Here is a 26,209-nt window from a genome sequence, read left to right on the forward strand (position 1 = left end):
TGGAATGCATGACATCAATGCTTCATCCCGAAACTAGTTTTGAAAAAAGACAGAAAATATTTTATATATAAGAAATACATATTTCATAAGCAATACTGAGTCTGGGGAAAATGTAATTGACTTTATATTATAAATATTAATTAAATATTAATTTTGTAATTTTAATTTATGTTATGGGTAAGTGACTCTGTACTGTACATCATAGACATGTCCGAAAAAAGTACAAACAGACAAGACAAGAGAGAGCTTATTATTAAAACATGGTGAGAATAATTACAGGGAAAAAAAAAAAATATATATATATATATATATATATATATATATATATATATATATATATATATAGCCTATATATATATATATATATATATATATATATATATTTGTAAAAATGTATTTTACAGAAAATGTTTACCATGGTAAATATTGTTAATTTCCTTTATTTTTTGCTTTCTCACCTTTGTCCCATATCTTTGGTGTGTACTTAACAGGAAATTGAACGGTTTCTGTACTAAACTTTCCGTATGACAACTGTCCGGAAGTCCGGTGTTTTACACAGACAGCACACGTTCCTCACGAGCATGTGAATCAGCGAGGGGCTGTCGAGGGCGGGGCTGACCTGGAAAAAGGGGGTGAAAAAAGGCAGAAAACCTGTCGATTTATGGGAGTAGTGCGGCTTTTGGGGTCCAGACTCAGCTGCCATCGCTAAGCCGATTATTTAAAATAATCCACATGCAGAAACCAGTGAACAAAGTAACAATATGACAGCTTGCTATTTAAATGACTCGTATATCTTTTGAATGATTTGAATGAAAAATGCGTTAAAATGAACGAAACCCTGGAACAGGCACACAAAAATGTAAAATCTGTCATCAACTTTTTTCTTCTTTTTCTTCTTTTTATTACATGAACTGTTCGTCTGAGATGGATCTATCTTTAATAAATTAGTTCTGATTTGTTTACGAATTAAACTGGACAAGTAGGCTATGTTGCATAAACAGCACGCTGGATATTATTCGTTAACAAATTTAATTTTGACTCAGTTCCATTGCACAATGCTACAGTATAAATTAGAATAGGCCTATAAATCAGAATATAAGAATTCAGAATATAAACGAGTCGTATGGAAGTATAGATACTGTTATAATATGTTATATGATACTGTTATAATGAAATTTCCAAAACGGCAGAATTTAACATTACTTCCTTTGTGAAACTAAAATAACAACACGAAAGTGAGTAAATTTTGGGTGAACTATTCCTTTAATATATATTCGCATTTGCTTTCTGTACGCTGCACCATTAATCTCCGCCCACCGATACTGCGCCACGCCCAGGCCGCTCTCGGGGTCTCCCCTGCTGATGAATAATCATGAGGTAAATGGGCGGAGCGTCGCATGTGACTTATGCGTTGGGTCATATTGTCCCCCGCCCCCCACTCCAAGTATTAATTTACATTTCTAAGGGTCCTGTCTACAACTGAACAGTTTAGAAGAGAGAAAAAGACAGATTTAACAGACACACCTTCATAACGGGAGAGATGAACTGATGCCTTTTCTTCTTCTGAGGTTCAGCTGAAGTCACTTGCCACAGAAAATTATCGCTCAGGACTGATTTGAGGTATGTGTGTGCTTGAATGTGTTTCTGTTTTCAGGACGCTTTGCATCAAAGCGCGTTATTTGTCCTAGTGGAAATGAGACGCGCGTTATTGGAAACAATGTTTACGCACACAATCAAGTGATACATTGATTACAAAGTAAATGTATCAGACAATAGATCAAACAACGAGCAACAGAACAATAAAGCGCTCAAATCACGCGCTTCACAACGCAGAAGAACAATGGCAAACAAATGTTTGAAATAATGAAAGTAGGCGTGTTTCGTATTGGGCTACTGTGTTCACAAGTTAAAATAATGACATATTATTTTTGTTTAAATAATCAGTTATTAATATTTTTGAATAGTACACTTAGTACATTTATGTTAATGCAATTCAGTAAATAAAACATGAGTAATATACATTTTTTCTATATTATTTCATCTATCTAGCTACTGTATGTACTGTATAGATAGATATGTCTGTTTTAATCATTTTTATTTTTGCATTCTAAACATATAAATAGATAGATAGATAGATAGATAGACAGACAGAGAGAAATTTCTGTTTTAAACATTTTTATTTTTTGCATTCTAAACAGTTCTATTTTTATTTTTTTAAGAATAATGCATGAAGGTTGAGAAAAAAAAATAGAGTAGTTCAGTCAGCAATTCCAAGCACATGGGACGTGTCATGTCTTGTCTTGTCTTGTCATGTCATGTCTTCCTCTCTGTAGAACAGCGTCTCCTATTTACTGTCCAAGATTTTCATTTTAAGTTTATTTTGTCTTATTTATATGTTAGACCTTTTCATTTAATATGCAAAATATAGATAGAGCTTTATAATATTTGTATATTTCTAAAAAAATTTTTTTTTTTTTTTACAGTAAATATCATGTCCAGACAAACACAGTCTGAGAACATATTGCACAGTGATTGTGACTACAATATTGGTTTATTAGTGGTAGAGATGTTGTAGTATATGTTCAGTATGATCATATTGAAATGGGCTTTCAGTATTGGAGGGGAATGTTGGGGGTAGGGAGGGGTTGTTTCCGAGTCCGACCACATGTGTTTGCAATTTGGAGGCTGTTTTGTCAAACGCTTTACATCTGTTTTTTGATCTTTGAACCAGTCCCCCCACTAGTGCTAGTGAAGTCTATCTCTGTATCTGTTTCTTTCTCACACACACACACACACACACACACACACACACACACACACACACACACACACACACACACACACACACACACACATACTATCATTCTGTGTGTGGTTTCCGTTGTGTATAACCATGAATGTGACAGAGAAAGTGAGATACAAAGAGTCATGACTTTAGACTTCCCGTACATGATGATGCTTGTCCCTTGAGGATGAGTAGACAGTGGAATTGAGTGATTAGGGGTTCTCTGGGTAGTCACACGGTGTCCTCAACATTAAAACAGCATTTAGGTCATTAGTTGGTTACATTAGGTTGTTTCGTTAACATCCTGTCTTAACTGTTCTAACTAGTACTTTCATATCGTCTCTTACTTGAGGGTCAGCCAAGAGTAGATTCTGCTTCTTTAATCTGACCTTTCTCAACAGATTTCCTTTGAGATATAGTGATTTAATATGTGGATGTACTTTGGCATGGTTATTAAAGCAGATAGAGTTGACTAATAAAATACAGCTTCTGAGAGAAGTGTATTATCAATGCATTTAAATATTAACCTGAAAAAATTATATGTTTGCTTATTTAATTTCCTGTTGAACTGGGAATGTCCTTTTGCTGGAGTTACATTTTTTTTAGCTATCTGGACACTGTGAGTCAGCAGCACGTATAGGTCTAGACTGAATTTTGTCTACACTGCATTTTGAGTGCATGCTGGCGTGCATTTATATGCAGCATATTGATTAACCTAATGAACATGTTGCTCTAGAGGAACTTCTTCCTCTTGTGGGACAGTGCTGCTTCTGTACACTTGATATGCATTGATATGGATCTTTGTTTTGTTCCGTATGTTCACGTGTGTGTGTGTGTGTGTGTCTCAGTGCTTGTCAATGTGCTTTGTTCTGTTACAGCAGAGCTGTTCTTTGACAGTTCTCTTTGTTTCCCGCTTGTCTGCTCATTTATAACTCACGCCTTCTCTTGTATCTCATATACGTATTATAAATTATGAAAATACTAAATTTTAATATGACTGCATATGTCACACAAAGGATTCTGAGCTATATCTGCTCATTAAAGTATGATGCAATATTCATTCAGGGTTTGAAATCATAAAGCGCGGGGTGCATGTTTATGTTCTTTGTTTCTCGTTTCCATGGATTTCCGCCGTGACGTTGACACCCAGGGGCTGGATTTGGAGCTGTTATGCTAAACAGCTTGCGTTGATGTTTTGAAGAATGGGTTGGTGTTGAGATTTGTTGTTTAGTTGATAGTTTAAGACGGGAAATCGTAGAACAGATAGTTTGCATTCATTATTTTGTCAGATAGAAGTGCATACTGTGTTTTTGTTGGGGCATGAACAAAGAGTTTTGCCCCGAACCCGTTATTAATGTCTCAAGCGTCTTTGGCATAATGTTTGGTTGAGAGGCAGAAGAGAATGAAGAAGTGAGATAATATGCAGTTACATGTGTCGTGCCAGATAACGGTTTGTTTTTAATGAACACATGCGTAGAATATCTTGTGCATTTTGAGTAAGAGAAATCATCAGTGGGCGAATAAATCTGGGTTAGGATGGGATTCATTTAGCGTAATGTTTAACAGAATCATAGTTGCATCACTGAATTAAAATGGTTTTAATTTCAGATTTGAATTATGATGTAGGAATAGCACGTTGTTTTCTTTTTGTCTTCTTGTGGTTATATTTTGTGTAATTTATGCCACCATAAAAGCTTGTGTCTAATCTGTAGCATTTGCATGTTTGCCCATGAGTTTAGGTGTATGTGTATGTGTGTGAATTATAGATCTGTAGTGTAATCCAGACACGGACAGCTGTCTGTAAATCCTTTAGTCGGATCTGACCAATAGCTGTTTGGCATTCTGTTGCTGACATCGATTCTCCTCTTTTTGAATCAAACAAAGAAACATGACAATCAGATACCTCTTCTTCTCTCTCGCCCCATACGCTCCAAGAAAGCTCACAGGGCACAGGGAAGGCTACACTAATGGATACTCAGTCTGATTCATGACCACAAGATAAATCTTAGATATAAAACAGGATGCCACAAACTCAATTCATATTGTCCTAATAGAAGCACAAAGTGCTATAGGAGTGATGTTCCATTGTAAATATAAGTAGATCTTTATAGGGCTGGGTACCAAACTTCGATGCCTTTATGGTATCGAACGAAAAACTTCGATACTATGAGTATCGAAAAATTATTTATCTTTCGGTGCCAAATTTCGGTTCCAAAAGCCAAGCAGTGTTTTTTTTATAATTTTATTTTTTTGCCAAGCGGCTGTGTCTGTGTGAGCTTGCAGCATAGCCTACGTGCATGTAAGGACCTAAATTCGCCGTGATTGGTTGTCCACCACCACATGACGGGGACGATTTCTGAAGATACTCGCAGTCACACAACACAAGTGTAGTTGTTTTTTCTCAAAACGTTTCCGTTTTACAATGCCAAAGAGGTCTAAATAGTATTGCAACCAAAGCTGGTGTTACGGTTTAACTGGTTACCGTGTTATCTGGTGACCAACTTCCTGGTTTAGGTCTCCGCTGCAGATGTGCTGGAACGACGGCAGCAGATTCGGCGATTCTGAAAGCACCAACTGACGTGATATTAAGTGTCTAATAAACGCTGACATGCTCATTGCATTACTCTGATATTCTTGTAAAGATTACAAGTTATTAGTATGATCGCCCGTTTCGCAGCTGAAGTAAGTAGGATAAACAAAAAAATAAAAATAAAGTACGTCTGTGTTTGCGCGGGTTTCGAACACGGCGCACCGCGAGACAACAGTCACGAACCACCGATCTACACCGAATCAGCTCCAGGTCTCTGGATTCAAGACAGGACTCTCGGCATCACATCGTACAACTGCTGAATCAAGGAAATGTGACCGTGTTAACTTGTGACCTGTGTTTACCTATTATGAAAATAAACCATAGCAGAACGATTACTACATTTTATGGTTCATGATGTTAAAGAACATTTCATGACTTCTCAGACAACTGTACATTTGTGGCTACTGTGGGTTAATTATAAACTAAAGAAAATGTACCATGTTTTTACTATGGTAAATATGAGTTAACGATAGCGTTTATAATTAACCCACAGTAGCCACAAATGTACAGTTGTCTGAGAAGTCATGAAATGTTCTTTAACCCACAAATGCAGTTTGATTTTGCACTAAAAAGGTTTTTTTTACATTCCTTTGCATTTTAGTCGGTTCAATATTAGCCTGTACACAATATCATTTGTTTATTTATTTATTTATTTATTTATAATATGTTCATGTTGTGGTTTTTGTTAATTTTGGCCAAGTTAGGATTGATACAATCCTGAGTGTCTGCTGGCACACCCCTATCCAAAAAGCACAACCAGTTGTATTAATAATGTTATCCTGAATGTGAAGTGTTACCAGAATTTGTTTTAATTAAGGAGAAAAATAAAAGTTTTGTGTTTAATGTATTTGTGTTGATGTTGAAATGGATTTTAAAACATATGGTATCGAAAAATGTATCGTTAGGAACCGGTATCAAAACTGAGGTATCGAAATTGCACCGGATCGAAAGATTTTGAACAATACCCAGCCCTAGATCTTTTGTCATGTAAAGAAATGTTGGTAGGGAAGGATGATACTAAGGGGTTCTAGGTGGTTCTGTGATGATGTTTTAGCTAGTGGTAGGGTGTTCTAGGTGGTTGCTAAGCTTGTTGCAATTTAATAGGGTGTTCTAGGTGGTTGCTAGGGTGTTATAGGTGGTTGTAAATGGCAAGGATGTTCTAAGTGGTTACAAGCATGTTCTAAATGGTTGCTAGGGTTTTCTAAGTTGTTCTAGTTGCAACAATGTTCTAGGTGGTTGTAAATACCAAGAATGTACTAGGTTTTTACTAGAATGTTCTAAACAACTGTAAAGATGTTCTAGGTTTTTAGTAGAATGTTCTAAATAACTTCTAGGATGTTCTAGGTTGTTGCAACTTGCTAGGGTTACTTACACCTGTTTTATGAACTGTCATGCAATTGTTGGTCTGATTGCTCTTCAGCAAGCGGCATTTTTTGAGGTATCATTAATGTCCATAGCACCGATGGTGCAGAAGTTGAATAACTAGGGTTACATGTTTGTTTTAGGCTATATTTCTAACCCTAGTGTGAGAAATATTGCAGTACTTCTCTTGTTTGAGCAACAGTAATAGTGATACTTGCCTTAGCAGGTAACACTAGTAACAAAACCTGCTGTCTGTTTTTTTAGCAGACACACAAATGCCATGCAGACACCTGTAGTTTTTTTGTCAGTCAGGTTAAACGCATCTGTCTGTGCGGACAGACAGCGCTAGGTCAGCAGTCTCTCTGATGGCTTATTCTCTTCATCACGAAGGCAGCAGTTGGCTTTTGGTTGTGTTGCCCCTGTGAGAGGAATATTGGAGTTTATAGACTGTCCTATACGTCCTCTGTATTAAATTGCAATTGTGGATTGTGTGTTTTTATAATTTCTTTCACATTAAGTCATAGTAAAATAAAATAAGATTGGAAATGATGAGGGAATGATATCTAGTAATGACAAAAGATAGATTTGAAGTCATGTTGCTCACATGAGCACCATGGATCAATGTGTCAATCTAGTGTGGTTTTTCATTACTTGAAATCATTGGTTAGTAATCCTAAACGTTGCATGCTTATACATGCATTCACACACGTCCCCAAACATACAGCACCTCTCACATGCCCCTTTAACATAAGCCCTGACCCAGCAGGTGCTGGCCACAGCTGAGCAGAATCAATGGCCTCTCTGTTCCACCCTCTTTATTATATAGTGCACAGTTGCTGGATTGCTCATATACATACTCAAACACACCTGACCCGTTCTGGACAGTTGCCGCACCCCTGATCACATCCTCATATGGACAGGGGGTTCAAGGGTGACCCGGGCATGAAGATGCTGGTTTAGGTTTAGCTTAAACAGTTTGACTTAAAGAGATAGTTCGCCCAAAAATGATAATTCTGTCATCAATTACCCATCATTATTAGCCTCATGTCATTCCAAATGTGTGTGGATTTATTCTGCGGAACACAACTGTAGGTATTTTGAAACTTTTTGTTTGTTTCAAAAATTCAAAATACATTATTTTGTGTTCCATACTAGAAAGGAAACCATACATTCATACAGAATGACATGAGGGTGAGTAATTGATGACAGATTTTAATTTTTGGCTGAATTATCCCTTTAAATGAACACTCCACTTAAAAAAACAAGTTGTTAAACAGTTGAGTTTTACTGTTTTCAAATCCATTCAGATGATCTCCGGGTCTGGCAGTAGCACTTTTAGCTTAGCTTCGCATAGATCATTGAAACTGATTATACCATTAGCATCTTGCTCTAAAATAACCAAAGATTTTCAATATTTTTGCTATTTAAAACTTGACTCTCCTGTAGTTACATCGTGTACTAAGACCGATGGAAAATTAAAAGTTTTGATTTTCTAGGCTGATATGACTAGGAACTATACTCTCATTCTGGCAAAATAATCAAGGAACTTTGCTGCCTTACCATGGTTGCGCAGGCGCAGTGATATTACGCAGTGCCTGAAAACAGGCTTATAGGAAGTTACCTGGCTGGGACTATTTTCAGGCACTGCATAATATCACTGCGCCTGCTGCACTCATGGTACGGCAGCAAAGTTCCTTGGAAAATTAGATTATTTTCAAAAAAAGTGGAGTGTTCCTTTAAGACCAGTAAGATATATATATATATATATATAAAATTTGTATAATACAGGCAAATATTAAGTGAAAACAGCTACTGATCTCTGCCCTAGTCAGTTTATATACACATGTATTCTGTCACTATGTTTACATTGCAGTTATGATCATGTTACAGCAGTTTTTTCGTAGTCAGTTATTATGCAAATATACATGACACAATGTGTAATCAAATATTTGCAGAAATAAATATTGATAATTGTTATTTATTAATGAAATATTGCAATGTTTGTAATAAATAATATACACGCATACTGTACATCATAAAGGAAAAAAGATTCTCACAGTCACAATTTCCATTTCATGCCAGCTGTGAATGAATGATAATGAGTTTCAACTTTGTAATTTAGAGCAAGTGCACAATGCTGAGTCCATTTGCAGTTTGATTAACGTGTATAGCCTACACCATTTATTAAATATTGCTATATTGCATTAATCTGACTGCCATTTAAATGCATGTAAACTTTACTATTGTGTGTTTTATAGATGCCTGTATGCCATATATCTATTTAAAAGTTTTTTGGTTTTTTTTAGGTTGTCAAATTCACTGTGCGTCTATTAGAAAGCCTTTGCAGGTTCATCACATTCCAGTGTTGTGACACAACTTGGTGTTGCATTCACTGAATAATCTCTATTCATGCAGTTCTTTGGAGCTTCCTTTCCGTAGACCTCTCTAACAACACACACACACACAAAGCCAACACAATCTATAACTGATAATACCAGCACTGTACATTCAATTCATTGCAGTATTATTTTACCCTCACTTATGACTGTCATGAGACGGGTTTTCTACTCATTTGGTAACAGCTAAATCAAGTGAAGACTTAAAGCAGAAAGAGCAGAAAACGTTTCAGGTGAATTAAAAAAAGACTTGTGGGGTTGGTGATTGAGGGATACAGGAAGTTATTTTTTCCTTTACAGTTCTCACTAAGCCCCCACAGAATTGAAAAGAGGCACAAATGAATGTGTTTAGCAGTAGGAGGTGGTATGACGGATGTTTGAACACAGATATGTCGAGATTATGTGATCTCGAGGATCTAGTAAATTGTGACCCACACAACCAGTTGAGAAATTTAGGTTATGCACTAGTGTTTCTTGTGTATTGATTGCATATTCATGATAGATTTGTATGTGTTGGTAATTTGATACTGTAAAATAAGACACAGTAACAGATAGATTATACAGATAGATATAAAAAAAGCGTTAAACCAATGAATAGCACCTAAATGTGCAATTGTAATTGCATTGTTCTTGTACTCTGCTTACTGACAATAAAGTTGAATCTAATCTAAAAATTGGTGAGGACTTTTTTTGCCTCAGACAATGTCTCCTTTTAGTCATTTTGTGAAACTATTTAAAGGATATATTGTTTTTTAATTTACATCTTTAAGGCTTTAAATACGTGAAATTCTGATAAATGAATCTTTAAAGTGATAAATCATGAAAAAGTTGCTTAATGGTGACAGTTGGTGTGGAGGGCAAAAACTCAAGTTGACATGGGGAAAAAAGCTTTGTTTGTTTATCATCTTGTATGGTTTTTGACACTGTATTTTGTCACAGGTCAGAGAAATTGTAAAAGTGGTCATACAAGGCTAAATTATGACACATTTGGTTCAAACACCATTGAATAACATTACTAGCTAACATGGAGAACAATGAAATGATTAAAGAAAATGCATAATATGACTCTCTTACGGAGAAAAGACCTAGAGACTTCCATTTGTACCTGTGCACTTGTACGCATAAATAAGCGTTTTCATTTTCCCAGTGTGCAGCAGTGACCCGACATCTCATCACATGACCCAATTCTCTTGTGGGTTACTTAAGGTCAGGCTTTGAAATGCCAGAGTTCTTGCCTTTACCCGGACCAGGAAATCCGGATCCAAAATGTGACGATTGTACATCAACAACGTTTCAGTAATCAGTCCTATTAAATTATTGACACCATGTTTTGTTTTTGACATCCATAGCCACCAGAGAGCAGCACAAAGAAATTGTATTTTTATTTTCAGTTCAGCAGGAGAATGTTTCAGTCTAGATGCATTGCTCTCTTTTTGACCTGATTCATGTGTTTATCAGAGCTCTTCTCCACAGCAGCAGATACACAACCCCCACAGCAATGCCCAGGTGCATCCACAGATGGCACGAGTCTTGGTGTTTTGTCTCAGCATTGGCATATGGACTGAATCAGTTTTTGCTGTTATTTTATAGTTTGACTTTAGTGTAACAAGGTTGTGCTTTAGACAAGTGACTTGTTTTAATTGTGGACAATAGGTAGCAGTTTAGGCTTCAATCCCTTTGCTGTGGAGTCCAATTATAGTTTGTTTTTCATTTGAATGCTCAATGTGATGGAGATGATGCAAGTAGTTTAATGTTAATAAGATGAAGTGTCTAACCTCTGACCCTTTAAGAGGAGCCCATAAATGTTTATTTCTTTCTCTTTCTCTCCTCTGTGCTATGGGAAACCCCTTAGTTTATAGGTTTTTAACATTTTTGCATTGGCCCAGCTAAGGAAATGGAATAGAGTCAGCTTAAAAATCAGTTTAGGATGAGTGTGACTGTTTTTGCCATTGTCTTCTACCTTTGAGAACCAAACCTTTGTGTTTGTGCATGTATTCACTAATTAAGATATAATATCTGTCATTATTAATGAATTATTTTGAATTTTGAAATACAGATTTAAAGAATTTAAACACTATCTGTTGCATATAAAATAACAAGTATTTCAATTAACAAGCACCTTTTTTAATTGTTTCAATCAATAACAATTAAAATGATTAAACAAGCTGTTGTTAATTGAAATAAAGCTGACATAATGTAAAATTTAAATAAAAAATGAAAACATAAATGTACACATTTATATATATAAAAAAAGCACATAACACTCACAAAAAATTGTGCTAAAAATTTAAAAGTTAATTTCAAATGTAAATAAATACTGTAATAATACATGAATGACACCAAAATAACACATGCCTCAGTTTGTAAAAACAAGCAAAATTGCATTTACTGTATACTTAAAGCATACACTTTAAGATTTAAGTGTAATTGTCAGTCCATTTGTTTGTGTAGACAGTTATGTAATTTCTTGTGGGGATATTTAGCCTTGACTGTTCTTTTAAAGGATTAAATGCAATCATGTTTAGATCTACAGCTGGTTAGTGGAAGCCTGATTCATTCCTATCAAGGGAAGACAGGCGTTTCATGAGAAAATGAGGGGGAGAAATTAATCGTCTGGAGGACTGTTGATACGAATTGATACCTCTGTGGTCTGTAATGAGTGTCGGGTGGGACGTGGAGTGGGGGATGGTCCGGAAAGCCAATTATGCTGGAAATGAGGTTTAGTTGTGTTTAGAAAATTGTGTGAGGTATTTCTTATGTGAGTGTTAGGTTAGGAATGAATATGTTTTGAAGAATAGGTGAAAGTGACAGCACTACAGTGCCAGTGAAAGGGATTTTGGGATTGGGGAGGGGCTAATATACCCTCCTGCTGTGTGTAAACTGTGCCCAATAAGGGTCAGATGGTGCAATAGACTGCCAGCTGCTCCCTTCCTCCCTGCATGTCTCTTTCCCTAATGAGAGCGGAACAAAGAAGTGGCATCCTTTCCACCTCCTCCATCTCTCTATGTGTGTCTCAGTGCTTGAGATCTCCAAAATGTGACCAAAATGGCAAGGGATTTTTTTGAGTTTGTCTGTTTCCTGTTATTGCCGCCCCATGTCTTCGTCCGAGGTCTGTGTGTGTAGGCACTGGAGAGATGACTGGAAAAGGAAGCTGAAGGTGCAGTCGCCCTCTGCTCTGTCCTTGTTGTAGGTCGGAATATCACAAAAACAAATGCATACTTGGCCATATTATTAAAAGTATTGCAGCAATATATATTGAAATCCCTTATATCATGCTCCCATTTCAAGCTTGTGATTTTTGGATGTCATGTTTAAAACAACCACACGACTCTTATCAACAGTAATGATCTAAGTATGGAAACATTCTGAAATCATGATGCTGCTGTGTGATCATTTACAGTAATGGTTAGTGCTCAGAAGGAGGTGTGGGTGATTTCCTTTATGCAGTCCTCCAGCTTTTTATCGTGGAAGTGTGTAGGCATGTGAGTTTGTGCAATTTTAATGCATGTGTATGTGTAGGAGAAGGTTAATAAGGTCTATCCAAGTCATTATGAACTCTTTGAAATAAATTTGTTCAACCTTTCCAGTGAACTCTACTTTTTAGTTTTTTATTGTCTTAATGATACGTTTCTCGAAAACAAGGAAGTGTAGTTTCCATGTTATTACTAATTACTACAGTTTAAAATAACTGTTTTCTGTTTTACTATAGAATGTCATTTATTTCTGTGATGGCAAAGCTGAACTTTCAGTATCATTACTCTAGTCTTCAGTGTCCCATGATCCTTCAGAAATTATTTTAATATGCCAGTTTGTTGGTCAACAAACATTTCTTATCAACATTGAAAACAGTTTTGCAAATCAGTTTGTGGAAACATAGTTTAGAGGATTCTTTGAATATAGAAAGCAAAAAAAAAAGGCATTTAGCCTATACATAAATGTCTTTTGACTCTCACTTTCAATCAATGCTATAAAATATTACCAAAGATCTTGTATCAGATTGTTATTCTTCAGAATGATAAAGACCATTTAATTGTTAGTTTTTTTAGTGTTTGGGAATAATACATGCCAATTTTGACTATCAAATTGGCAGCATCGTTGTTTTTGCATCTTAGTAACAATAAATAGTCTTTTTGGATCAGAGAGGAAGTTTTGAAAGTTACATCGAAAGTTATGTTGCAATGAACTACGATATGCCCTACCAAGGTCACACACATTGCCTAATTTTTAAGACCTACCATATAAATTCAACTTGATTTCTTGATCTAACTTCAGCTTTAAGTGGAGCATGAACAAAAGCACTGTGGCTTTTAATCATTAATGCAAATCTGGCTGATATGCATGATCGCTCATATGCATTGTGATGTCAAATGAAAGCTGTCCCTTACATGTGCAAGTCTGTGTGCTGGAACAAGGTACAAGACTGAAAACTGGTAAACAGATGCCTGCCAAACACCTCCAGTCCTACTTAATGACTGACTAGGCGGTTTACAAGCATTCCTGTAGTACTTACATGCACAAACACAGATATGCATGCAGATATATGCACTGATGCATCATTATCAATGCACAGTATGAACGTTTATGGAAATGACTGGTGAGTTAATGCTCAGCCGTGGACACACCCGTGTGCTTAGTGTTGTGGTGGTCACCATAGAGACATCTGTGCCCTGCTTAGGCTTGAAGTGTACAGCTCTGTAATTAAAAGCTGGATGTGGGCCTTTTATTAAACGCACTTGTCCTGCAGGGCTCCTTTTTGCAGAGACTTAGGCTTACAAGCAGTGCACAATAAATGCAGAGTTTGTTGGTGATGCTGTAGCATGAAGTTTGCAGTTCACACTACAGTGTTTGTTTGCGCATTATTTTTTATAAATGGTCATTTATGTGCCTGTTAAAGTTCATGCAAAAAGGAAAAATCTGTAATTATTTACTCAGTCTCATGCTGTTCCAAGCACTGTAAAAGTGTCATAAAAGTGTTCTATGTTACTTGAGGAGTATGTTTAACCCATATGATAAGTCTGTGAGAAAGAAACGGAACGATAGTCTTTATTCACTGATAAGCTTATCAATAACCACATTGTGAAGATTGCTGATAGGAATCAGCGCATTAAAACAGAGAACTGAATCAGTCTGAATTGGGAACTAATCGGTCAGATTTAATAAACTGACTCAAATGATTAGGAAGAACGATTTGTTCTTTAATTAGATATGATCATGAGTTCTCTCAAAAAAGGTGCAAGGAGAGATAGGATAGCCTTTCAGTGAATAACAAAATACATTTTGGGTTTATTCTTCATATAAATCTCACTTTTGAAAACTGGAAATAAACAGTTGAAGTCAAAGTTTACATACACCTTGCAGAATCTGCTTAATGTTAATTATTTTACCAAAATAAGAGAGATCATACAAAATACATGTTATTGTTTATTTAGTACTGACCTGGATAAGAGATTTCACATAAAAGATGATTACATAGTCCACACGAGAAAATAATAGTTGACTTTATAAAAATGACCCCGTTCCAAAGTTTACATCCACTTGATTTTTAATGCTGTGTTGTTACCTGAATGAACATGAGGACGAATAAGTATTTTGCTCACCCTCTTGTTGTTCCAAACCTGTATGAGTTTCTTTCTTCTGAAGATAAGAAGATATTGGTAATGTTGGTAACCAGTTGCTGGTAGCCATCGACTTCCACTGTGTTTTTGTTCCCCATACAATGGAAGTTAATGGGAACAAGCATCTGCAACAGTTAACAGCATTCTTCAAAACATCTTATTTTGTGTTTAACAGAAGAAAGAACCTCACAGGTTTGGAACAACTTGTGTGAGTGAATGATGAAAGAATTTTCATTTTGAAGTGAACTGGCCCTTTAACTAGATAAGATCAACGTAGCCTACCACACTGACTTGAGAAATTATATGTCTTGTTCTTTAGACTTTGTGAAACGTTAACATTTCAACACAGTGCAATGTCAACAGGAACTACTCTTCCGTTGAATCTAGAAGGAATGTTTGAGAGCAGATACAAACATTAAACAGCGGCATTTGACGCACAACATTTGAAGAAAAGCACCACTGTCCAGTTTCACTAAGGTGTTCTTCCTGAATGCTTAATTAATTACTGGATATAAATAATATTGACATTATATACCACATGCACGAGCAAACATGTCAAAACTAAAGTTATTGCAATAAAACACGTTAGTTGCAACTCATTTAACTTACATGTATTTAAGCAGTGACCAAAGTTAAACTGGCTGTCTGTCTGTAAACATATGGCCAACGAAGAGTTTGCGTTTTGTCCTTGAGGAAGTGCTACACACTTCAAACAGCGACATAAATTACCTTTGAGGCATCAGGATATGTTTGGAATGTCCTCGTGTTGTTCTTTAAAATGAAATTACGTCATGACAAGAATAACCCAGTTGTTGTGTATCACAGATTGTTGGTGAGCGTGACCTCTAGTGATCAGCAGATGAACTGCAGCTCACGGCGTGTACTAATTTCACGTGTCACGACTTTTAATTTGTAATAATAAACCACAGTATTGTTATTGTAATTCTTTCATGGGTTGATATAAATGCAGCCTGTCACCTTTCATATTTATGGTTTTGCCTGTGTGCTGAAAACCTGCATCTTTACTCTAAATCAATCCATTCTAATTCAGTTTTGAAGGTTATAAGATGATTATGAAAATGATACACACATTAACGTGTTAGAAAAGAACACAAATGTATGGGCGCCCTGAAATATGCATTCCTCTAGCCCCATCACGTTCATTATTTTCGTTCTTTTAATAGCTCTAAATCTCAAAGTTGATCTAATATATGGAAGCAGACCTGTTTTTGTCATTTTATTGATGTGTTGTGACCACACTCTTTGGTGTTTATATCTCGACTAAGGTGATAAAAGATTGAGAGGGCTGTTTGAGAGCTGTTCTGCCAGGGGTGGGTGGGCTGTTAGATAATAAACCATCAGGCGGAGTCAAAAGAGCTGTTTATAGAGCACAGCAGCACTCCGTCAGAGATCCAGAGCTGCAGTTTCATCTAGCTGTGGGAAGTTGTGCTTCATATCCTGAGATTTTAAAGAACACTCAAACGCAGAGATGACTACCATGTTCAGATACCCCGTGTTTCCAGTCCTTCCAGGTGAGATTATTTAGGGGAAATAACATAGAAATACAGTTTTAGGCAAAACAGAGTAGCACTTACTATATTATATTATTTGTATTAGTAGTAATTATTAGAATAGTTGAAGAAAAAATACTTTGTTTACCTATATGTATTTAATGCATGTTGGCTCTTGCTTGTAATTTCACATTGTTTGGATGTGTGTCACACTTTTATATAGTGATGTGATCATGTTTATTCATGATATAGTTGATCAGCCTTTTAAATGATATGGAGCTGTGTGCTGAATGATACACGCTGGTTTGTTAGGGTAAAAATAATGAGTAGTATCCTGCTATAAACAAATAATCGTGAGATAACAGTCACATGGTTTTGTCATTCATCATGTGTTAAAGATAAACTAGACGAAGAGAGATTTATTTATTCTCTGATATGGCAGTTTCAGTGAAACTAAAAGAATGGCTTTCCCCTATATATCCTATTGCTGTTATTATTTAGAAATTTTGGTTTTACCTGGAAAGCAGTCTCCCCTGATCATAGTGATTATATGCACATATTATACAATAGTCTTATTTATTTAGGCTAGCATTTTATATTATTTTATTTAGTATTTTGGACATTGAAATGCAAATACTCTCTGAAATATGGCTTACACTTTTTAAACACTACATCTGTCTACAACCCGAATTCCGGAAAAGTTGGGACGTTTTTTAAATTTTAATAAAATGAAAACTAAAAGACTTTCAAATCACATGAGCCAATATTTTATTCACAATAGAACATAGATAACATAGCAAATGTTTAAACTGAGAAAGTTTACAATTTTATTCACAAAATGAGCTCATTTCAATTTTGATTTCTGCTACAGGTCTCAAAATAGTTGGGACGGGGCATGTTTACCATGATGTAGCATCTCCTTTTCTTTTCAAAACAGTTTGAAGACGTCTGGCCATTGAGGCTATGAGTTGCTGGAGTTTTGCTGTTGGAATTTGGTCCCATTCTTTGCCTTATATAGATTTCCAGCTGCTGAAGTGTTCGTGGTCGTCTTTGACGTATTTTTCGTTTAATGATGCACCAAATGTTCTCTATAGGTGAAAGATCTGGACTGCAGGCAGGCCAGGTTAGCACCCGGACTCTTCTACGACGAAGCCATGCTGTTGTTATAGCTGCAGTATGTGGTTTTGCATTGTCCTGCTGAAATAAACAAGGCCTTTCCTGAAATAGACGTTGTTTGGAGGGAAGCATATGTTGCTCTAAAACCTTTATATACCTTTCAGCATTCACAGAGCCTTCCAAAACATGCAAGCTGCCCATACCGTATGCACTTATGCACCCCCATACCATCAGAGATGCTGGCTTTTGAACTGAACGCTGATAACATGCTGGAAGGTCTCCCTCCTCTTTGGCCCGGAGGACACGGCGTCCGTGATTTCCAACAAGAATGTCAAATTTGGACTCGTCTGACCATAAAACACCATTCCACTTTGAAATAGTCCATTTTAAATGAGCCTTGGCCCACAGGACACGACGGCGCTTCTGGACCATGTTCACATATGGCTTCCTTTTTGCATGATAGAGCTTTAGTTGGCATCTGCTGATGGCACGGCGGATTGTGTTTACCGACAGTGGTTTCTGAAAGTATTCCTGGGCCCATTTAGTAATGTCATTGACACAATCATGCCGATGAGTGATGCAGTGTCGTCTGAGAGCCCGAAGACCACGGGCATCCAATAAAGGTCTCCGGGCTTGTCCCTTACGCACAGAGATTTCTCCAGTTTCTCTGAATCTTTTGATGATGTTATGCACTGTAGATCATGAGATTTGCAAAGCCTTTGCAATTTGACGTTGAGGAACATTGTTTTTAAAGTTTTCCACAATTTTTTTACGCAGTCTTTCACAGATTGGAGAGCCTCTGCCCATCTTTACTTCTCAGAGACTCTGCTTCTCTAAGACAAAGCTTTTATAGCTAATCATGTTACAGACATGATATCAATTAACTTAATTAATCACTAGATGTTCTCCCAGCTGAATCTTCTCAAAACTGCTTGCTTTTTTAGCCATTTGTTGCCCCCGTGCCAACTTTTTTGAGACCTGTAGCAGGCATTAAATTTTAAATGAGCTAATTAAGTGGATAAAAGTGTAAAATTTCTCAGTTTAAACATTTGCTACGTTATCTATGTTCTATTGTGAATAAAATATTGGCTCATGTGATTTGAAATTCCTTTAGTTTTCATTTTATTAAAATTTAAAAAACGTCCCAACTTTTCCGGAATTCGGGTTGTAATATTTGTCATAATGTTTTTGTGGAGTGTGTCTAATTGTGTTAGTTGCACCTGTTTCTAAGTCAGTAAACAGTGATGCAGATGTTGTTGTGATGCATCTTATGGTTTTGTCAGGACTGTTGTCTGTGTGTATACTATTGGTGTCTGAAATTAGTTTATAAATGGGTATTTTAAAATTGGTTAAGTCGTTTCCGATCAGATCAGTTTCAGTTTTTTTTATAAAAGAAAAAATTAAAAACGTTTTAATGTAACTGCTAAGATAAATGTAGCAAATTCTGTTTAGGTTGTAAAAGATGTTAAAATTGATGTATTTATGTCTTTTTCTCAGGTCTGGCCCAGACAGATATACCAGAGGGATTGTCCCGTGCGCGGAGCATTATGGCAGAGCCAGACTATATGGACGGTGATAGCGATGAACTCATCAAGCCCAAGAAACTCCTCAACCCAGTGAAGTCTTCCAGAAATCACCAGGACCTACACAGAGAGCTCCTTATGAACCAGAAAAGGTGATGCACACTCAGCCTACATTAGATCAGCTCTCCTACACTACATCTGACTTCTATCACTCAGAATATACTGTTGTTGTTTTTGGCAAATCTATCTGAAAATGCTGTGTGGACACTTTACATTACTTAGATTAACAATATAACTTTACATTTTGGTTTTATTCAATATGTATTTTGAGCAGCTGCTTAACAAATAAATAAGTGCACATTAAATATGTGACAAGAAAGAGGACCACAGAGTGATATGACCTGAAACTACTAACATAGCTATATTGGAAATACAGTCATTATATTGAAATATTTGACCAAATTTGATCACAGTTGACCAGTCAGAATCAAGTATTCTGTAATAAATGCCTGTATGGCTTGTTATGAGTCATATAAAGATCAATTTCTGCCACTCCACTTTTGCATATTTCTCAAATGAGTTCTTAAAAAGTAAAAAGTCATTCTGAAAACTGATTCTGCTCTAGAGGAGTTTCTGGATGGGATGAATGATTTCCCCCCGTCAGATCTGTCTGTGTTTGTGTGCGGTATCTAGGCAGACAGGAAGCAGAAAAAATGCACTGGAAACAATAAGTTTGAGTCACTTGTTTAAGCCCTCTAATTTTTTTTCCTCTGTCTCTCTCTATCTCATTGGTGATTAATTGTGACAGCAAGGGTATACACATGCTCTTTATTATGTAAAGCAGTTTTTTCTTTTGCATTTGAAAGTTATTAGAAAGAACCCTTGAGGATAAAAGTTGTTCTTGTAGCTTTGATATGAATAAGAACAGACAAGTCACAACAAGTCATATAACACACACACACACACACACACATTCTACCAGCATGATTATATATAATCCAGTCCATTGGTTCTCACCACCCACATTAGTTGAGCATGAAGAGAAGAGTTTGTAGAATTCCTGCAGACATCGGAATCCTCCGTTGAAGATTCATTCCAATAATACATAACTAGGTGTATGTGTATACTTTAGCAGTAGCAAAAATGACAGTGTGGCTTGTAGGTGATATTTTGGACTTTTTGAGCTTCTATGAATTAAAATACACAACACAGAGACTGTAAATAACATTACATTAGTTAAACATCCTATCTGCTTTTATTTACAAATAAATTTGATGAAAAAAAAGTTAAATTGTCATGACCACATGACGATTAGTATTTTATTTATATATCCAATACATTACATTTTTTTTTGCATAAATGCTAATATATGTATATATATATATATATTTAACAATATTTAGTAATAAAACAAATAGAATAATATATTATTTATAAATGAATTTATTATTTATTTATTTTTTTTAATTCTAATTATGTATTTTCTATCTAATTCTAAGATTTTTTGCTTACTGTAAATCTTGAAATATTATATTGAAATAGTATAAACATAAATAATATCATAAGTTATAAATATATAATAAATTATATAAATATATTATTTAAATATTATCCATGTAATTTTTTATTTTAAATGTGCATTATATATATATATATATATATATTATATTATATTTAATAATAAGTAACTTCATGATACCCAACTATAGAATTAGAGATTACACTTATTTTGGGGGAGTCATGGACTGTTCATGGTCCCTGTTAAATAAAATGAATGATCTAATGAAGGGGTATTAATGATGGGGCTGTGGGGTGACATAAAACCTAATCACTGCAGAGTCCTGGAAATCATGAAGACCCTTGAGAAAGGGGGCCTATAATTTCAATTTACACCCTTTTTGTATTTTTCCTTAAGTGAAAAGGTGTGAATTGAGTGTGTGTGCTTGTTTTGGTTTTGAAAAAAGGGAACATCTCCATAATCTAAATGGTATTAGTTTCAGATGTGGTGCTCAGAGGGATGCTGAAAGATTTAGGGTTACATAAGAAGGATTACAGCATCCCCTTAGACTTTCCTCCCACCCTTTCTCTGTTCCCTTTTCTGACACCCACCTTCTGTCTGTCGACCTCCCACCCTGCTGTACACTAACACTCAAAGTATTTCTCTACACTCACAATGTTATGGAATCACATCTACATCCAGTGCAGAAGGTGAAGAACACAGAGTGATGGAGAGATAGAGGTCGGGCTATATATAGTCTGTTGCATCTTATATTAGATAATGTATTGGGTTAGGGGGGGGCGGGGCGGGCTTTTATGTAATCGAGGCCAGCCTCGTCTATGCTTTATGTTTCTTTTTGTCGCTAGTCATCTGTCTCCTTTTCTTTTTTCTGTTATTTTGCCCAGCTGTCTGTGATAACGACAAAGTGACTGTTTCTAGCAGGCACCAGGGGACCATGGTGTTCCTGTTATATAATCACTGACGACACACGCTGGCATTCCTGAAGATGTTTGTGCCTCAGAAATTCTTAGAACAGAAGTATTTTTAATCTTTTCATCCCAGGTACAAGTCTTAAAGTGAAAGTTCTCCTAAAAATTACACTTTCATAGTCATTTACTCACCTTTATCTCATGAACATAACATAAGGGTGTTCAAAACATCATTGGACCCCAGTGACTTTCAGTGCATGGACAAAACAACACTAATGCAAAATGACATGATGGTGAGTAAATGATCATATAAATTTTATTTTCTTTGTGAACTATCCCTTTATGGCCAGTATTAGCAAGTCAGTTTGTTATTCTACAGTCCGTTCACTCAAGAAATATGACTTGTTTACTCAAACCCAACCATTGTTCCTGTTATAGCCAGATGACAAAACAGCCATAAAACCACACCTAGACAAAAGCACATCCTTATCTTAATAATGGCTCAAATAAAAACAATAACTTGCAGAAAGCTCACTAGTCAGACTAATGCACAAACCTGCAAAGCTCAAGAGGCCAATGAAGTGTTTACTTTGGAAAGGCTGCATTTAGACATTGTTTAAGCCTGACTATGGTAATGGGGTTGTTTTTCTTGATTTTTCCTTAGATTATTTTAGTTTCGATTGGAATAGTTTAGTCTCAGAGTAGAGAACGGTCACATAATTCAAATCACAAAAGCAGAGTTTTAAGACAAATTGGATTTTAGTTCTATTTTTTGGCATGTAAACACATATTAGCTTCGGCCTGGCAACAGAGATTTCTCATGTATTTAATTATAAATCAGTAATGTGCCCTGAATCATAAAACAGTCATTGTTTCCTCTTATCTTGTTTGTGAAATGTGTCTGGTCTGTAATTGTTCTCATGAAGTTACCTGCACAACAGACACATTCCACTCACGTGATTAATGTCTGATGTGCTTGTGTTGTTCTTTCTTCTCATAGAAGAGAGAACAGTTGGAGGGAGAAAGTAAAATACTGTTCAGAAACTAAATCAGTGAGATGACACAGAAATGGAGAACAGACAGAAGTGTTTTTTCTTTTACACTCACCTGGCAGAGATTCTCATGATTCAATTTTATGGAGCCATATAGTTATATAACTGCTGTCCAAATAGCCAAAACATTTCATCTCCCATTTTCTCAGCTCTGATATTTTCATCTGCTCCTCTCATTTTTACTTCATACTAGTCTAGACGAGTCTACATGTTTTGGAAAGGATGGACAAAACTCAACAAGTTTCTGGTGTGCCAGGCAGAGAGCAGGGTTATGTTAAAATACAGCTGGACAGACAGATTTTTGTGTTGTTATCAGTGTTATTTTAGTATTACTTGTATAGTAGTATATACTGAATTTTAATTATAGTAGTTTTAGTAGTTTTAGTAGTTTTATGCGCTTTTGTCATGTTTTCAATAAAAAACAAATATAGCATTCATTGTTTTAGCATTTTTAATAATTTAGTAGCACTTATTGTTGGTTAATTTTAAAGATCTAATCTTAATTAAAATATTTTGGTCATCTGCTCTTCCTCATACCACTTTGAAATCAATCAATTTAATTTACTTCTATTCCAGATATGTTTTTTTTTTTAATTCAGTACATATGAGCTAACCGGAAGTGTTTCATAAACAACTGGTTTCAAGCTTGTTAATTTGGAGAATTCCGCAACAAAGATGTCTGTTAAATTAAATAGTTAATCTCAATACACTCTAAATGTACAGCAGCCTCTGGTCATTATAAACCAATTCCAATCCCTAAAACCCACCCAGGAATCCATCCATGCTGGATTACAGTATGTGGGGCAATCAGGATTTTCACAGGGACATGTTCACAGTCATATTATGTAACCCTATGGATTTTTATCACTAAACTGTGTTGGAGTCATCTCATCATTTGCTCTCTCATTAAATCAAACCTCTGATTGAAATCATGAAATGGAAGGGTGTTATAGTTTTAAACTAACCCATAATACTAAATTTTACATTTCAAAGTGCTCCATTTGTGCTCAAATTATGCAACTATTTGATGAGAAGTGTTCTGATACTTTTCTAAGCAATCGGAGTTATAGTTTTTTTTTTCTGGTGACTGATGATAAAATGAACAAAAAGTCCTATAGACTTGTTTTGAAGGAGCTATCTAACTATATCTTACAGTGTGTCCAAAATTGTCTTGAGTAGGTACTACACTGGGAACTAACTTTGCAACCATTAAAAAAGTATATTCTATGTATTATGATTATGGGCTTATGAATGAAATTCAGGCGTACTGCATCTGCCATTTTGTTATTGTCATGTGAACTGTCAGTTGCATTGCTTCACTGCATAAACATAAATCCTCTCCCATGGCTTCAAGGGATATTAAAGTGTCCAACGAATGCACGCTTCAGAATTTAGCCAAAATAGTCATTTTGCCTACTGTTTTTCAATATTGTGTAAGGGTGGAAACTTTTGCAGGGCTAGTGACCACATAGTTCTTCAGAAAATTTAAAATTGTGGTAATTATTGTCAAATATCTCATCATCTCCTTGTTTTTCTTTTCACAGGGGCCTTGCGCCGCAGAATAAACCAGAACTCCAGAAAGTGATGGAGAAGAGGAAGAGAGACCAGGTGTTGAAAGCTCAGAAAGAGGAGCAGGAGGCACACAAGAAAAGGTCAGACCTTGAGATCGAGCTCATGAAGAGACGAGAAACCCTCGAGCAGGTATGTTTCCTCATACACAAAGACATAGATGTTTAATGGGCATGTCCAGAAATGATTGACTGAAATTGTCTTCTTGTTTAGCTGGAATTGGAGCAACATAAAAACGAAGAGGAGCAAGAAAACACCCCAGAGTTTGTCAAAATGAAAAGCAATCTGAGAAGAACCAAACAGGAAGTGGATGGGCAGGAGCGTGCCACCTAAAAACAGTTTCCATGGCATATTTGTTGGGAAATGGATTGGTGTTTGTGGGGATTTCCTGATATTCTTCCCCCATGTGTCCCTATAAAACAAGTGACTGTAGACGAACGGTTCCTGTTGCCTGCTCGCAGACACAACCAGTATTCACGCAGCCTCTTTTCCTGAACAACGATCACACTTAAAGAGGATTGAAGAATAAACGACACACATACACACAAACTCTTGCACATGGGCGCAGCCTCTTTGCCACTGGTTGACTGGCTTCAAAGAACATGCATGGCGGAACAAACAGAGACCACATGGTTACTTTGTTGGGTATTTTTTTATTTTTTGGAAAAAAGGGGCACATATTATTTTACTATTTTACTTTAAAGACCTGAAATGGGACACTGGATGGACTCTTTTAAGCCAAAACAATCCTCTTTTATTTATGTTCAGTGTAAGCTTTTGTTTGAAAGGGCTTCTCGAGACATTTTCCTATTGGTTGATGTTTAAAGGAAACTAAATATAAAGTTCCAACAATGCAAGTTGTGGTTGCATCATGCTTGCTTTTTATGAATTGTAATGTTTGTGCGCTCCCTCTGCTAAATTTCATAAGCAATACTAGTGCTAGTTTTGTGAGTTTTCTTTGCAAATATTTTTGTTACAACTTTTTTAATTAATATGTTACTAATAAGTTAATACACTTTAGTTCAATGTGATATTAAATGCAAGTGCATCTGTTTTCTTTTCACTCGAATGGTAGTTGTTTTCAACCCAAAAAGTTGAAGGAGAACATGAAATGTTTATTAATGAAGAAAGACATGTGGTTTTGTGTAGATTTGAGCCAATAAATTACCACTCCTTGTGTTTCCTTAAAACCTTCTTTTAATAAATATTATTTTATCATGTTGAATTCTTTGTTAATTTGATATGAATCTCTGTGTGACCAAGAAATGCAAGTGATCTTGGAGAGGAAGGCAATTCTTTTAAAGGAACAGTTCTCCCAAAAATGACATTTTGGTTAACATTTACTCACCATCATCAGGCCACCTAAGACATAGTTGATTATGTTTCTTCATCTGAACAGATGTAGAGAAATTTAGCATCACATCCCTTCACCACATCACCAATGGATCCTCTGCAGTGAATGGGTGCCATCAGAATGAGAGTCCAAGCAGCTAATAAAAACATCAATAATAACAATTAACATCTTAAAAAGTGAAAAGCTGTGTGTCTGTACAAAACTATTCCATCATTAAGGTGTTTTAATTGTAATTCTAATTCAAAATTCAAAATGTAATTCAAAATTAGATTCCATGATCCATAATAGTTCTTCCTCCAGTATCCAAAAAATTCATCATCTATATCCTTTCACATCAAAATCCACCAACATAATTGTTTAGAACTGTTTTGCACTTTAAACGGTGCTCGATATGTGCATATTTCCCTCTTGATTAACACAATATTACTTTTTTCATTGAAGAAAGCAATATTATGGATAGAGGATTCATATCTCTGCCAGAAACTATGGATTGAAGTTAAAAATATCTTACAGCTTTTGGCTTGGCAAGATGGTAACTGATGGACTAATTTAACATCTATTCTGATGGCACCCATTCACTGCATAAGGTCCAAGTGAGCAAGTGAGATTTTCATGTAGATGAATGTCTGACTTTATTGCATGAGTGAATGGAACAACAGGGTTAAGCATAATCTAAGACTGACCCCTTAGTTATTCATAAAATGGTATCCAAAGCAAAATAAGCAAAATAAGCAAAAAAAAAAAAAAAAAATAGAGCGAATCTTAATTCCAGGAGTTCTTATGTAACTGTGCTGTGTCAAACAGCTGGCAGCAGAAGTAGGTCTGAGTGAACTGTGTCACAGACACGAAAGCCTTTAGCTGAAATGATCTGATATCAGCCTTTTCTTTCACAAAGGTTTTGCTGAATAA

General features: G+C 35.9%; 1 protein-coding gene across 2 annotated transcripts; it reads left to right on the top strand.

Annotated features, from left to right (window-relative positions):
- The first annotated feature begins 1,454 nt into the window (after positions 1-1,454).
- On the top strand, positions 1,455-25,171 carry fam107b (family with sequence similarity 107 member B). 2 transcript variants are annotated; one of them, XM_059506751.1, is made up of 4 exons: positions 1,455-1,620; positions 18,873-19,050; positions 23,922-24,078; positions 24,160-25,171. In XM_059506751.1, the coding sequence occupies exons 2-4, from the start codon at positions 18,923-18,925 to the stop codon at positions 24,277-24,279; spliced, it is 405 nt and encodes a 134-aa protein (XP_059362734.1). In that variant the 5' UTR covers positions 1,455-1,620; positions 18,873-18,922; the 3' UTR covers positions 24,280-25,171. The 2 variants fall into 2 exon arrangements, with proteins under 2 accessions (XP_059362734.1, XP_059362733.1); XM_059506750.1 differs by lacking the exon at positions 1,455-1,620 and adding an exon at positions 16,136-16,280.
- The last annotated feature ends 1,038 nt before the right edge of the window (positions 25,172-26,209 follow it).

This window comes from Carassius carassius, chromosome 23 (assembly GCF_963082965.1).
Source record: "Carassius carassius chromosome 23, fCarCar2.1, whole genome shotgun sequence".
Lineage (NCBI taxonomy): Eukaryota > Metazoa > Chordata > Actinopteri > Cypriniformes > Cyprinidae > Carassius > Carassius carassius.

Coding starts and splice junctions, on each gene's coding strand:
- fam107b (XM_059506750.1), top strand. CDS start 16,238: ATGACTACCATGTTCAGATACCCCGTGTTTCCAGTCCTTCCAG. Junction 16,281..18,872: donor CGTGTTTCCAGTCCTTCCAG/GTGAGATTATTT, acceptor TCTTTTTCTCAG/GTCTGGCCCAGACAGATATA. Junction 19,051..23,921: donor CTCCTTATGAACCAGAAAAG/GTGATGCACACT, acceptor TTCTTTTCACAG/GGGCCTTGCGCCGCAGAATA.